This window comes from Ictalurus furcatus, chromosome 22 (assembly GCF_023375685.1).
Source record: "Ictalurus furcatus strain D&B chromosome 22, Billie_1.0, whole genome shotgun sequence".
NCBI classification, from domain to species: Eukaryota; Metazoa; Chordata; class Actinopteri; order Siluriformes; family Ictaluridae; genus Ictalurus; species Ictalurus furcatus.
Genome location: NC_071276.1, coordinates 7,589,013 through 7,603,152, shown reverse-complemented (window position 1 = coordinate 7,603,152; position 14,140 = coordinate 7,589,013). Strand labels below are relative to the sequence as shown.

General features: G+C 40.7%; 1 protein-coding gene across 5 annotated transcripts in view; it reads right to left on the bottom strand.

The window, feature by feature from the left end:
• The window catches only part of mctp1a (multiple C2 domains, transmembrane 1a), a 171,045-nt gene that overhangs the window by 84,437 nt on the left and 72,468 nt on the right, over positions 1-14,140 (bottom strand). For 4 of the 5 annotated variants that reach the window (XM_053653996.1, XM_053653998.1, XM_053653994.1 and 1 more), the window contains exons 3-6: positions 8,895-9,037; positions 8,388-8,467; positions 7,086-7,197; positions 4,991-5,029 (exon numbers count right to left, since the gene is read on the bottom strand). In XM_053653996.1, coding sequence (XP_053509971.1) covers positions 4,991-5,029; positions 7,086-7,197; positions 8,388-8,467; positions 8,895-9,037 — 374 coding nt within the window. The remainder of the gene's footprint in view (positions 1-4,990; positions 5,030-7,085; positions 7,198-8,387; positions 8,468-8,894; positions 9,038-14,140) is intronic. The other variant, XM_053653995.1, reaches the window with a different exon arrangement.

Genomic DNA, 14,140 nt, shown 5'->3' with positions numbered 1-14,140 from the left:
TGCCAGAACCAAACTCGAGAATGCAGCATCGGATCTTCTGCGATGCTAATTGCACATATAAAAAATAATTTTAAAGAAAAAAACAGCTGAAGGTTGCAATTAAAAGTATTTGTGCTGAAATAATTGTCGTTCAAATTGATGCAGACACTCGTACGTGAAGAAGAAAAAAAGCCAGCAAAACAGTTTGTCAAACCATGGTTATTTAGTAGGGGGGAAAAAAAAACCCTGAATGTAAATTACAAGCAGATGAGCTGGCTGTGCTAACATTAGCGTTACTTTAGAGAATCTCAATCTCTGCGTTTTCCTGCGCGCCGATATTAAGGTTAGAGTGAAAGTCTTAATTTCGGAGCTGCATCATAATTACAAATCTTGCTTGGTTTGCGTTTACTGAGTGCACCGTTTACAGCACTTCATGAAAGAGAGATGGGGTGTATAAATAGATACACAGGCACCCAGGAGTAAAGGGAGAGGTGTGGATGTAGTTAGCGTTCGCAATGTTCCAGTATTCCCGAGACCCACCCGACGTGGCCCAGTTTAGAGCTTCAAAGACGGGTTTCAGCAGGGTGTCGTTTCTCAAACGGCGAAGGCAAACTTTCATGTTTTAATTCCTTTCCGAAATTTGAATGAAGCTTTATCAGGAGCTAGTTTACCCCCAGTGCAAAAAATAACTGGCACACAGCTGATGAGCGGACCAAACTCGATACGCATTCATTACCGTCTGAAGCTCGGTTTCAGTGTCTGCGTACTCAACATAAACAGAAAGACACGTTTTCTTTATCAATAAGCAAGGCATGCTCAAGAAGGACATTCATTTCTACCACATGTTATGTACAGATACATGCAGTTACACGTAGACAAGCCCCATACGAGCGCATGCTGGTCCATTCACAGCACTAGATCTGTGATGGACGACGTAAAAGATTGAAAGAAATCAACGCTGACACAACGTGCACGGTATACGTGTATAAACCATCTTCAAGAAAAAAAAAAAAGAAAGAAAGAAAAACAGCTCAGCTTTGCATGCCGCTGTAGTAAAAATGGCAAGTGAACAAAGAAGGAAGACAAAAGAAGGAAGCAACTCGGCTTTGCATGCCACTGTAGTAAAAATGAAAAAAGAAAAAAAAAAAAAAAGAAGGATTAGCTTTACTTTCATAGTTGCTGCAATATACTGTCTAAAGTGTAAACACATCTTATACCTAAAAATACTCTTAATATTTCATTTATTACAGGTTGTTAAGACCTCTCGGATTGGATTATTTCTTTGAGGCCCTGCAGCAACAGGACTGAGAGGTGAAAACTTTATTAAACGTCAGCTTAATCTGTCGATCGGTACAGCCACTTGCATTTATATTTAATAACGCAGTTGTTAAAGTACAGAAATGAATGCTCCATGTGAGGGCAGTGATCTGGTGTAAAGTGTTGTGTGAAGTGAAAAATTGCAGAGGTTATAACGTGTCACATACGCAACCTCTCTTCTGGTGTAACATGGGTTCGTTAGTTGCACTATATTTGATTGGAAATGTATTACATCTGCATGAGAGTAAAAACCAAGCTGGTATAAAATGGGCTCTTTAAAACCCAAGCACTCCGAAGTCTTTTTCAAAAGTACAAGTACACCTCGAACCTGCGCACCATGACATGGCTTTTCTTTTACACGGTCATATTCTCTCGCTTCATGTGGAAGTAGCAAATAACTGAGCAGTGATTTGAATGAAATTTTACATTCATATAGTTATACACACCGATCAGACATAACATTAAAACCACCGGTGTAGGCCCAACAGCTCTGACCCGTCGAGGTATGGACTCCACAAGACCTCTGAAGGTGTGCTGTGGTATCTGGCACCAAGACGTTAGGAGCAGATCCTTTAAGTCCTGTAAGTTGTGAGGTGGGGCCTCCATGGATCAGACTTGTTTGTCCAGAACATCCACAGATGCTCGATCGGATTGAGATCTGGGGAATTTGGAGACCAAGTCAACACCTTGAGCTCTTTGTCAGGTTCCTCAAACCGTTCCTGAACAGTTTTTACAGTGTGGCAGGACGCATTATACTCCTGAAAGAATCCAATGCCATTAGGGAATACCCTTACCATGAAGGGGTGTACTTGGTCTGCAACAATGTTTAGGTAGGTGGTGCATGTCAAGGTAACATCCAAATGATTGCCAGGATGCAAGGTTTCCCAGCAGAACATTACCCAGAGAAGCATACTGCCTCCGCCGACTTGCCTTCTTCCCATAGTGCATCCTAGTGCCACATACCCGGCTGACATGATGTAAAGAAATGGCGGTGGACAGGAATCAGCATGGGCACTCTGACCACTCTGCAGCTACACAGCCCCATACACAGCAAGCTGCAATGCACTGTGTGTTCTGACACCTTACTATCAGATCCAGTACTAACCCTTTCAGAAATTTGTGCAACGGTAGCTCTTCTGTGGGATCGGACCAGACAGGCTAGCCTTGGGTGCCCATGCATATCAGTGAGCCTTGGGTGCCCATGACCCTGTCGCTGGTTCACCGGTTGTCCTTCCTTGGACCACTTTTTGAAGATACAAACCACTGCCAGAGCCATATCTCCCTGCGGTTCTCACCTAGTTGCCCACTGAAGCTAAGCAGGGTTGAGGCCGGCCAGTACCTGGATGGGAGACCTCCCAGGGAAAACTAAGGTTGCTGCTGTGTGGGTCCTAATGCCCCAGCATAGTGACGGGGACACTATACTGTAAAAACAGCACTGTCTTTGAGACGTTAAACGGAGGTCCTGATGCTCCGTGGTTATTAAAATTCCCAGGACAATCACCATAAAAGAGTAGTGTAGGTATACCCTTGTGTTCTGGCGAAATTCCCCCATTGGTCCTTCTCAATCATGGCCCCCTGATAATCTCCATCCCTGAACTGGCTACATCTCTCTCCTCTCCACTGTGTGGTAGGCGTTCTGGTGCGCTATGGCTGCCGTCGCATCATCCAGGTGGATGCTGCACACTAGTGGTGGTTGAGGAGACCCCCCCCCCCATACTATGTAAAGCACTCTGAGTGCCTAGAAAAGCACTACATAAATGTACATAACTAACTAACTGCATACCGGGAACACCCCACAAGACCTGCTGTTTTGGAGATACTCTGAGCCAGTCCTCTAGCCATCCAACATCGCTTCCAACACATCAACTGACTGTTCACTTGCTTCCGAATAAATAAATCCCACCCCTCATCAGGTGCCACTGTAACACGAGATAATCAATGTTATTCCCTTCACTTCTCAGAGGTTTTAATGTTTTGGCTGATCGGTGTATTTAGAACTGACCTATATCACGGATCTATAACAGTTGATGAGCGGATGAGTGTAAACCAGGCCTGTGTGATATAATGATATCGTCCGTACATGATTTTATGTTGCCATGATATCCAGAGACGTTTATCACAGCTTATACTTTATTACCAGACCTGCCAATCTTTCTCTCCACAAAACACTGGAGAACACGCACTCAAAATACACCAAAAGAGCAATCTTTTTCTCCCCAGTAAACCTAGAGACGAGCCAACTGACATGTGAATGCGGAATGATCTAAACACGCCAGTATTCACAGACCGTTCCTAAAAGCCTCGCACCCTTCCCTCATCTCATGTGCTTTCCTTTCACACGGGTCCCTCGCTTTCTGTCACGTTAAACAAAATCTATTCATGTATCTTCACCTTACCTTAGACAAGTATATACTTAATATCAGTTTAGAAAATTTATTACAGATCTCACCCAAAAAAAAATTCTAGAAAATGGTTAAAACGGCGGATTCAGTTTTCAGTCTAAAGAGAAAAAAATGAAAAACATTTTTTCTACCCAAAAGGATTCAATAGACCTACAACAAAATATCAAATCTGACACTTTATGAACAACTTTAATGGTGATGAGAAATAATTAGAACGCGATTAAATACACTGGTTTATTATGGGGTTTTTTTAAGACTGGCGTTCTGCTGCTCTCTCCTGCTCAACTAAGAAAATGTCGTCCATGTGAACATTAGACAACCGATTTCTAAAAGTATGATTATAAAGTGTGTATTATTGCAGAAACACTTTTTAAAAATCCACTATCCAGCTGAATGTTCGTGATTCCCACAGTTCCTGACTGCACAACTGGTGCTATTATTAAGCCTAGCCCACGCCCCTTGAACCTGAAATGCGGGAAACACTCGCTTTCCTGTCTTTTTTAGGCAGTTCTGGACAATTAATGAAAATCATGATCAGGGAAAAAAAAAAAAAAATCTACATCGCACATGCCTAGTGTAAACCCCAACAGGAAACAGAACAGTGATACTGTTGCCAATTTAGCCAAATTCTGACTTGCACCAATTACATGGTCTGAACGTGCGTCACTTACAACATACACTATACCATGAATATTTTTTTCAACACACCAGCATGTTCAAGAGAAAAGCTTTGCAACCAAAATGAAATCAAATGGTCTGAAAATGAAAAATAAAAAAAGATCAGCTTTATTTTCTTAGTTGCTGCAATACACAGTGTAAAGTACGAATACATCTTATTCCTAAAAGGGCTCTTAATACTTCCTTTATTATAGGTTATTAAAGCATAAGTGTCAAACGCACAGGCTTAGAGATAGGCGTTTTCTCTTCTAACATAACCAACTTCAGCTCATGCAGGTTCTTGTCTGTTAGCTGATGAGATGAACCTGGAGTTATATTATGAAGCAGAACACTAAACAACTCCAGGACTGAAGTGCGACACTCTGCGTTAATGCTGGACATGGATGTAAAACAAATCGTGGCTGCACTCGTTATCGTGTCCACCAGATGGCGTTAGTAACGCTGCTGTATATTGCAAGCCGTAGAAAATAAAGATTGTACATGGAAAATAAAAGTGACTAGGGTTAACCCGGCGGAGGAGGAAGGCGCAGACGCCCCCGTTCAGTCTGAGACAGAGCGCTGCAGAGCTTAGGGAGGGAAGGACATCAGTACAGGTTGTGTCATGCTGTTATTACCTTACTGGATCTTTTCCAGCTCCTTCTCAAAAGCATGGTCTGTAAATGAGACAAAGGAGTTACATCGCCACTATCGCCACATTGCCCAGTGCGATGAGCTTGTTAGAGCCAAGAATGTGAGATTAGTCAAGCTTTTAGGGAATACATTGAAATGAGAAATTAAAATCTTTGATTTGAGAGCGTTATGACATCTTGTAATAGAAATAATGTAAAGAGCTTCCAGTTTATTAGGTAATAATCCCTCAAAAATACCCTCTCACGTTTATGTTTGAAGAGCACTAGTATTTACGTCACGTCTTGTACAGCACTCGAGGTCTAGCTTTTGTCTTTTTGTCTTCTGTTGTCAATTTTCATGTTATTGCCTTGCCTCGCTAACACTGTCACTAGCGGTAAACTAATCTGCACTTGACACCGCCTCCTCTACAATTCCATGATATTTAGTCAGATTGTATATTCTTAAAGCAACCCAGGACCCACATAAACATCTACCAACTTGTCTTTTTTTTTTTTTTTTTTTTTTTTTTTTTTTTTAGTGGTTATAGCTATTTCAAGACAAAGTGATACATGCTACATTCAGAGGTGAGATTCCGCACACCGCCGTGTAATTCAGATACGTTGTCTAACTGCGACCGGTTTGTTTGCTTGTAACTAATAAACTTAACAACCTTAACTGACCGTCATTGCAACCGAGGCGAGCAGAAAAGCATATCCGAATGCACAGCACGTTGAACCTTAAAGGAGACATGCTACAATAGCAGAACACAAACAACGTGGACTTTTTTTGTTGTTGTTGTAGCCTATCCGCATCAAGGTTTGCTGCGTTGTGCAGTCTAAGATGTTTTTACCACGGTTACAAAGAGTGGTTATTTGAGATACTGTAGCCTTCCTGTCAGCTCGAACCAGTCTGGTTATTCCTCTCTAACGTCTCTCGTCAACAAGGCGTTTCTGCCTGCAGAACTCTACAAACTAACGTGTGTGAACTTCAAAGGAGATTCCTGCTCAAGTGACCGGTGAAGGTATAACGTATTGAAATGTACATCACCAGAATTTCTACAGTACCTAATAAACTGGCAAATCTGAATGGCTCCCGAAGCGTAATGTTTATACATCATTAAATCAAGGTATCACAGAGAGGTCATAAGCTCTGGATTAACACTGCTGAATGATAACCTGGTAATTGATGACTGGAGCAGGAGCAGCCAAGGGGAAGCTGGGAACAGCAGCCACTTCACAAGCTACCATACACACCCAGTCACATCAACACTGGTCATGTCCAGCTCAATCCATACACCTCGTAAAACTCCATCTCGAATTCAGCCTAATGCCAAGCTTATGAATGCCAATGCAATCAGCCATAGCGTTTCCATCACTATAACGTCCATTAGATAAAGCAGCATATATTTCTCCTGTGAGCTTGCTCCATCTCTATTACACATGTAGGGGTGGAAGAATTACGCATACAAAATCGGATAGGAATCGCTACATAAAACTCGAGGTAAATACAGAGACAGAACTAGATGCAATTAGGATGGACCAGCCAGCACTGAACACATTTCTCTCCTCGAGAGAGGAAACAATGCCAGCCAAATCCTAGCACTTTTTTTTAATGAGTACTTTTTGTTCCTGGGCAATATATTTCTTGGCTTGAGATGAAATATGGATTATTTTCAAGTTCCATTTTACTTCCGCTAGCCCACTAAGCCTATTTGTGATGACTAGTCTGCGGAGAGTGCGAGAAATACAAGAAGTTCAGCGACAATGACTGCAGCTTAGTTTTTCATCTACATTTCTACAGGAGGTCATGATGAAAAATCAATCAATTCTAACGTAGAGGCAACAAACTATCCCATCGAGCGTTGGATACTGACACGCATCCACGTACGAGTCAGAGGACAACGTCCGAGCCTGCTAAAAGTTTAGCTGCTTAATGAATTATAAATATCTATTTAAACAAATGTCCAAAACGTCCAAACTAACAGCTACTGATGAAATCTCACAGTCTCTGAAAACACACGTGCCTAGAAGGTTTAACCATCAAGGAAAAGGAAGAAAAACAGGAATCAACCACGGTATGAAGATACAGGAGAACACTCACGGTTTCCCTAATGTCCCCTTCTTTAGGAGCGAGCGTGACCGCCAGTTCCAGAGAGCCCAAGTTATGATCAGGATAGTGGGGGTCCTTTAGGTCAAGGGTCACGTCCAGGGACCTAAATGAGGACCAAAAAAAATAACAGTCAGACTTGGCAACACAGCATGTGCGCACGCTGGCCCTTATTCAGTACAGTTGTATAGAAATAAGCACAGATTTGAGCGCACAGAATGACATCTGGGTCTGTATCATAAAGCAGTGATACGAGCACAAATGATAAATCAGCTTCAGTTGTGTGGAAACAAGCTCCTGCACACAAGTTCCTTAGTTACATGTTATACGGCACACCCTAATTTACCATCATTTAGCCCAAATTTAGGGTAGTACAGCGGAGCAGCAGGTAGCGTTGCCATGTTCTCCATGTAGATGTTGCAGCAGTGAGCCGATAATATGAAAGTATTAACCTGTACTTCAATTAAGATCCGAGGAAAGAAGTAAACGGAGGGAGGAACAAATACATTTCAGTTAAGGAAGTTGAGGTGCTCGTGTTTAAAGAGGTTTCTTTGTTTTTTAGTCTATCCTAAAAATGATAAAGGTAAGCACAAAATAAATAAAATAGAATAAAATAAAATAAAAGCATTTCAGTGCAGGAAAAGATGGTCCAATATGTTTGTCTTTTACAATATCTTACTGAAATAATATTCACGTTATTAGTTATTATGGAAACGTGCTCTGTTCTTTGTAACGCAGTTTAAGGTCAGATTTATTTCAAGGTTTATTCATAACTATAAACAAGCAAAGTTTCCATCCAACAATCCCAACTTATTTCATATTTAAAACACTGAAAGAATTTAATCACTGAAAAGGAGAAACGTACAGTTCAGAGCTACACCGCGCCTCTTGTACGTAGATGTGCGTATTTACTCGACTGGAGGACTGATCAGCTGGTAAAGATCCATGTCTGTGCCTCTGATTCACATTTATAAATGACACAGTGACACTAAACCCTATCACCTATATTTTATTCTGAGGTTGCGATTTATTGTTATGCGATATATTGATTGGTGATATTGGATTTGATTGTTTAACTGTAAATCAATGTAAACAGACATTTAAAAAAAAAAAAAAAAAGACAAGAAACGAATAAACAAGGAAACTGTTGATGAAATCTGTGAATTCTCTTAACAGTTGTACTATCACAGAGAAACACTAGAGGGCGGTCTCACACTTTCCCAGTCAAATGTGTTAATATGACAGTAGCAGAATAAGAGTGTTAGCAATGGCCTGTTACAAGACTGGTAAAAGGACCTATGTTGTTCCAGGGACCCCAGGTAAAGATGTGCAGAGCCCATGAAGTCATCTTGCAGGCCAAAGTCATAGTCGAACACCTGTAAGAAAGAGAGAGAAAGCGAGACAGTGTAAGATATGAATTTATTCATAGCTAGCATATCATTTCTCATATAATTTATTATAGAATAATACTGCCACAGACATTACACTGAAAATGCTAGAATATTTTTTTTTTTTTTTAAAACACAGGCGATTCCTTGATGGGATTTATTCCAAAGTTCGGTCTCTATTATTTTGGCCATATTTTTGGCATGTACTGAAACATGTGCCTACTACGAATCATCAAAACACTGAGGAAAAGGCCTGACCATTATCACAAAAGTCAACGTTGTTATATTGATTAACAGCTCCTCTGAATTCGTGTTAAAACAACAAAGTAACACTGAAGCATCATAGTGTAAACAGATAAAACATCTCTAAAGTCTCACTTCCTCCCGCACATCGTATCAGTGACTCATACCTTACCTTAACATAGAGTGGTTCTCTTATATTATCCACCAGCAGGGTCACTTTCTCATCCCATACCGGGTTCAGGTTCTTATGAATGGTCTTGCTGCGGAAAACCTCTTTCCCTGCGATCTTAAACTTCACATAAGGGTCACTGGTGCCTAAAAATAACCACAAAACCAAACCAAAAGAGTGAGGGTTTCATCAGCACAGAGACAACAGTAGTGCGTGTGGTAGCATGAGTCACTGTTGCCTGTCTAGAGTTGTACAGAATGATATGGTCCTTACCCTTGGTTTTGAGCTGATTCTTTGCTCTTAAATAGCAATCTAACAGACAGAAGTTCTCAAGGACTCATGACAGCAAGTCAAGAAAAGCTTTGCTTGTGTAAAACACCATGAACTCATGCTTCTCTTAACGAGCTTATTTACATTGCTCCTCTATGCAGAACAGTTTAGGCTCCTTTACTGTATATTCTCAGGTTTGTTTCATGTGGACTTCCCTCCTCAATTCAGACCACAGGTTGTTAAATCCACAGACTGAATCAAAACACTGATTTTATCTTCCAGCATCCTTTTCTGTGTCGATTTGCATGCACATCTGGGCTTATTATCTTGCTAAAAAAAAAAAGTCCATCTTGGTCTCATCTAACTACGTCACTGTAGTTTCACCGATGCATGGTGAAGTTCAGCCTCTGTGGTTTGTGCGCTGCTCTCAAGAAGGACTTGTGTTTGAGAAGATGTCCTATGAAGTAAATATTATAATTACTTCTTTAGAGTTCTTTTAGTTTACGTTTTGTTCGAGGAAATATACCGCACCTCTCCAATTGTGATAACCAACAGCAATATTTCAGATTGGCCACTAGATGGCACTTCTGCACCATAGCAGCCTGTATTAAATCTGGATCAGTTATCTCGTCAGCTGCAGAGATTACACTTTGTCCTTATCAGTCCACTTAATCTATACAGAGCCATTTGGCCCTCAGTAGATTTATCAGATTCATCAAAGTTGGGGGGAATCAAACCACCAACCCCAGCGGTGCAAGGAGAATGTGCTAAACACTAAGCCACCATGCTCCAAATCTGCAACTGAACCAATCCTCAGTGCAGCCTGTATAATGAGAAACCATACCGCCATATTCATATTATACCTGATAATAAGAAAAATACTGTGATAAAAATAAGTATTTCAAGGCATTTTAGCAAACACAATCCTGAAAATTATCCCTTATATCAAAATTGCATTATTTTGAACAAAATGTCCTTATGTGCAGATAGACAATGTACCATTAGTTCAGATTGCTCCAAATCTGCAACAGAACCAATCCTCAGTGCAGCCTGTATAATGAGAATGTATGTCCTTCAGAATAAGCTCTCAGAGGTAAATATTAAAAATACGAGGCTAAAGATCAACAAATTTTAATACCAGCAAAAGTCAAAGCACTGCTCTAGATACTGCTCACCTTCCACAAGCACTACAATGACCAGAGGCTCTGTACAGTGATGTGCAGACAGATGTAGAGGCCACAGAGTAAGCAATAAATGAATCTGTGTGTGTGTGTGTGCGCAAGTATATAATATCAGTATAATTGCCAATCAACATCGACAGGGAATTCATGTTTAACCCTATGTCATGCTCCCCCTGGTTCTCATCATTCAACTCGGTGTGCTCCAGCCCTTCTTCACACCCACTGAGATGTTCGTCTGCTTCATCACATCCGTCCCACGGTGCACTGCACTGCTATAATCATTAACACACCTCTCATGTTTAAATCGGCAGGAGTCTAATGTGTATCTGCACAAGTGTGCTGCTTTTACAGTAAAAGTGATCCGTTCTTTCAAGACAATATAAAACAGATTCACACCATTGCAACGTGAACCACGTACAAAACCGTATGTTTCACACCAGGACCACCAATAAACACAAAGTATACTGAAGTGTCCTCCCTGTATGAAAATCTATTATATCTAAATGTAAAGGGATGAGATATACCGTATATGAGTGAGGGACGTGATAAGGGCTTGAAAGTGTCGTCCCACCGAGCAGCGAGATTTTTAGGATCAGAGTATGAAGCACTTTGTATTTATCAATAGTATTTATTGACGCACAAAAAGGTATGGCGACCTGGGAAAACCCATCCCATGTCATGGTGGCTGATCGAGTAAACAGGAACAAAAAAAAAAAAAAAAAAAAAGAGACGACAAAATTGGGTCTTTTTGTCAATAACATAGGTTTGGGTCTAAAAGTCTGAGACCACACTGAAAATGTGGGATTTATTTTTTTTATTAAAAACTGGAAATAAAACAGAAATTTTTTTGAATTAAAAAAAATTCTGAAACAAAAACAAAAAATGAAACGGATCATCGGGTTTTACTCAAATTTGTGGAGTCCATGCCAGCTTAAGTGCACGGTGTCATTAAAGCAAAACGGGGACGTACCAATTACTAAGAAATTCATGCATATCCGTGTATATTTAAAAGATTCTACTTTACACTCAAGTTGTTGCTGATTGTTAAACTGAAAAAGAATGCCAAACAGAAGCATTTTTAAATTTGCTCATAAAGCTGATGTGTTTATCCAAAGTGACTGAGGTTACAGCTGAGTAATTGAGGGTAAAGGGCCTTGGTTAGGACCCAGCCATAACAGTTTGGCATTGCAGGGAGTTCAACTCACAACCTTCTGCAAAGTCGCCTTAACTAATATACCTCCAGTTGTCTAAATCCTTTCTAAATCGTTTCCCGACACTTTTTGATCAAATTTTTGGATAGTTATGAGCAGTAGCAAAACATCCAAAAGCCTAATCAATGCAGTTTGTAAACAGAATCCAACAGAAAAGTCGTTCGTCCGGAGATTGCGAGTTAGTCCACTAGTGTGTCAGTCGTGCTGCGCTGTGACACAGCATGCCTAGTTTCAGGTGTCTTGGAGGAAGCATGTGTTAGCCATCACCCTCCGCAGTGGGTAGCTATTGATATATGATAGGGGAGACCTGACCCGCAGGTGGGAAGTAGCCAAGAATAAATCCAAAAGAGTACATATTTCAGTTCAGGAAAGTCTGTATGTTTCATAATTATATATAGTAGAAAACCACACACAACAGTCCTTCCAACTCATGAACCACCTGAACCTTCAGTAGCTAATGGATTCGTCAGAGCACTGGTCCTCTAAATCATGCTTGGTGGGAGGAAAAAATGCATTTGCTTCAACCTACTATTCAATAAGTTTTAAAGGAGCCCAACCCTTCCAACCCGTCCCGTTTCCTGGTGAGTGCCTGACCACAGTTTACACTCTCATCGATCAGCTTAATACCAAAGCTGTGGCCTCACAGTTCATTTGCTTTCTCTACTCCTGAGCTTGTGCCTCACCATGACCATTTCCCGCTGATAGCTGTCAAGTATATTGAGAAATGATACGCATCACTTCCCTGAGCCTGTAACAGGTCCACAGGTCTGCATTAATGTTATGTTTGTGCCTCTTCTCTCAGAGTTCACCTGCAGCACAGGCAATTTGCTGTACTTACATGTAGTAAGCTTCACATTTAATATACTGTATATGAGTCAGCGGCGTGATGCGAGAACAGCTGTATGCTATCACAGGAAGAGATCTAATTGAAGAAATTACAGCGAACGAAGAAAAGCAATTCCAGTCTGAGCTCCTGTGGGTGCATAATAATTAGTGTACATCAGTCTACAAAAGATCCTAGCGTGATTAGAACTTGTCAGTGAACAACACAGTTATTTCTCTCATTTCAAACCAAATCTGTTTATCAAAGAGCAAATGTAAACGTGTGGGATGCTCCCAGTCGTTCAGATCACAGTGTAGGAAGCATAACAGCCGAATTTGCAAAATGATGCCAACTTCGTAATCGGCAAGACTCGGCACCTAATCGATTCACACAGCTCCATCCACACGTCCTCTCAGTCGCTCAACAGGACGTCCAACCACACACCTTGAGTGCTGAGCACTAAATGACTCCCATTTCAGCTTCATGTGTAACAAACCACAGTAGTGCTCATCACAGGAGGATCTGTGTTTGAGGCAAAAGGATACAAATTGTGCAAATGGGAGAATTTATATTTATTTGGAAATACACTTTAATCCAACGCAAACTGAATTGAATCCAAGTGAGAAGATTCGACAAAAAAAAAAAGACACCGTTCAACCCCAGTTTCAGCATGTCAAATGATACCAGACAATCAGGTTAAATATGCCACGGCAGGTCATTTCGACATGTAGGCACAGCCAGGACTGCAAAATAGGAAGTTGAAGTTACTAGCGTCAAGTCAAGTCAACCTTCATTTATAGAGCACGTTTAAAACAACAGAAGTTGACCCAAACTGCTTTACAAATCAATCAACTAAATAAGCCATAACAGAGTTATGTATAAAAATATAGTGACAATAATAATATTTAATTAATAGATACATTTAAATACACCTAATCAAGTATTTACATATTTCAGCCTATTAAAAGATCTAGTCAAAAGCTAGAGCGTAGACGTTTTCAATGAAGATTTAAAAGTAGCTATTGAAGGAGCTGACCTCACATGGAAAGGGAGACTGTTCCAGAGTTTTGGACGTCCCATAGAAAAGGCATGAGCGTCTTTGGTTTTATAACGACCACGAGGAACTCTCAAATGAAGCTGATCAGACGACCCGAGCACTCCCATGGGAGGAGTAAGGATGAAGATCACTGATATATTTGGGCATGAGACCAGAGAGTGCCTTATAGACAAAATCAACCCTGACTTTTACAGGAGACCGGGGTAATGTGATCCCTCTTTCATGACCCTGTTAAAAGCCTAGCTGCCACATTTTGAACTAGCTGTAGGTGAGAGAGCGCAGTTTGAGGGAGACCAATGTACCATGAATTACAATAGTCTAACCGCGATGAAATTAGCAAGTGAATCACAATTTCCAGTGAAAGAAAATAACTGGCTTTAGCGACAGATCTCAAATGGAAAAAGCTACCCTTAAGAACAGCACCAAACTGCTTGCTGAAAAGTAACCTTGAATCTAAAAACCACTCCAAGACTTCTTACATGATCTTGCACATTTGAGAAGTGAGGACCTAACTTGGCAGCCAGCCCAAGTAAGGAGGACACGGAGGAACGTAAAATCAGAACTTCAGTTTTGCTTTCGTTTAATTGTAAATAGCTGTTTGCCAACCAATGTTCAACGTCTTCGAAGAATTTTAGGACATTATCAGTTAAACTCTTTGTCTAAGCTCAGTGGGAAATAAAATTGCGAGTCGTCTACATAACAATGAT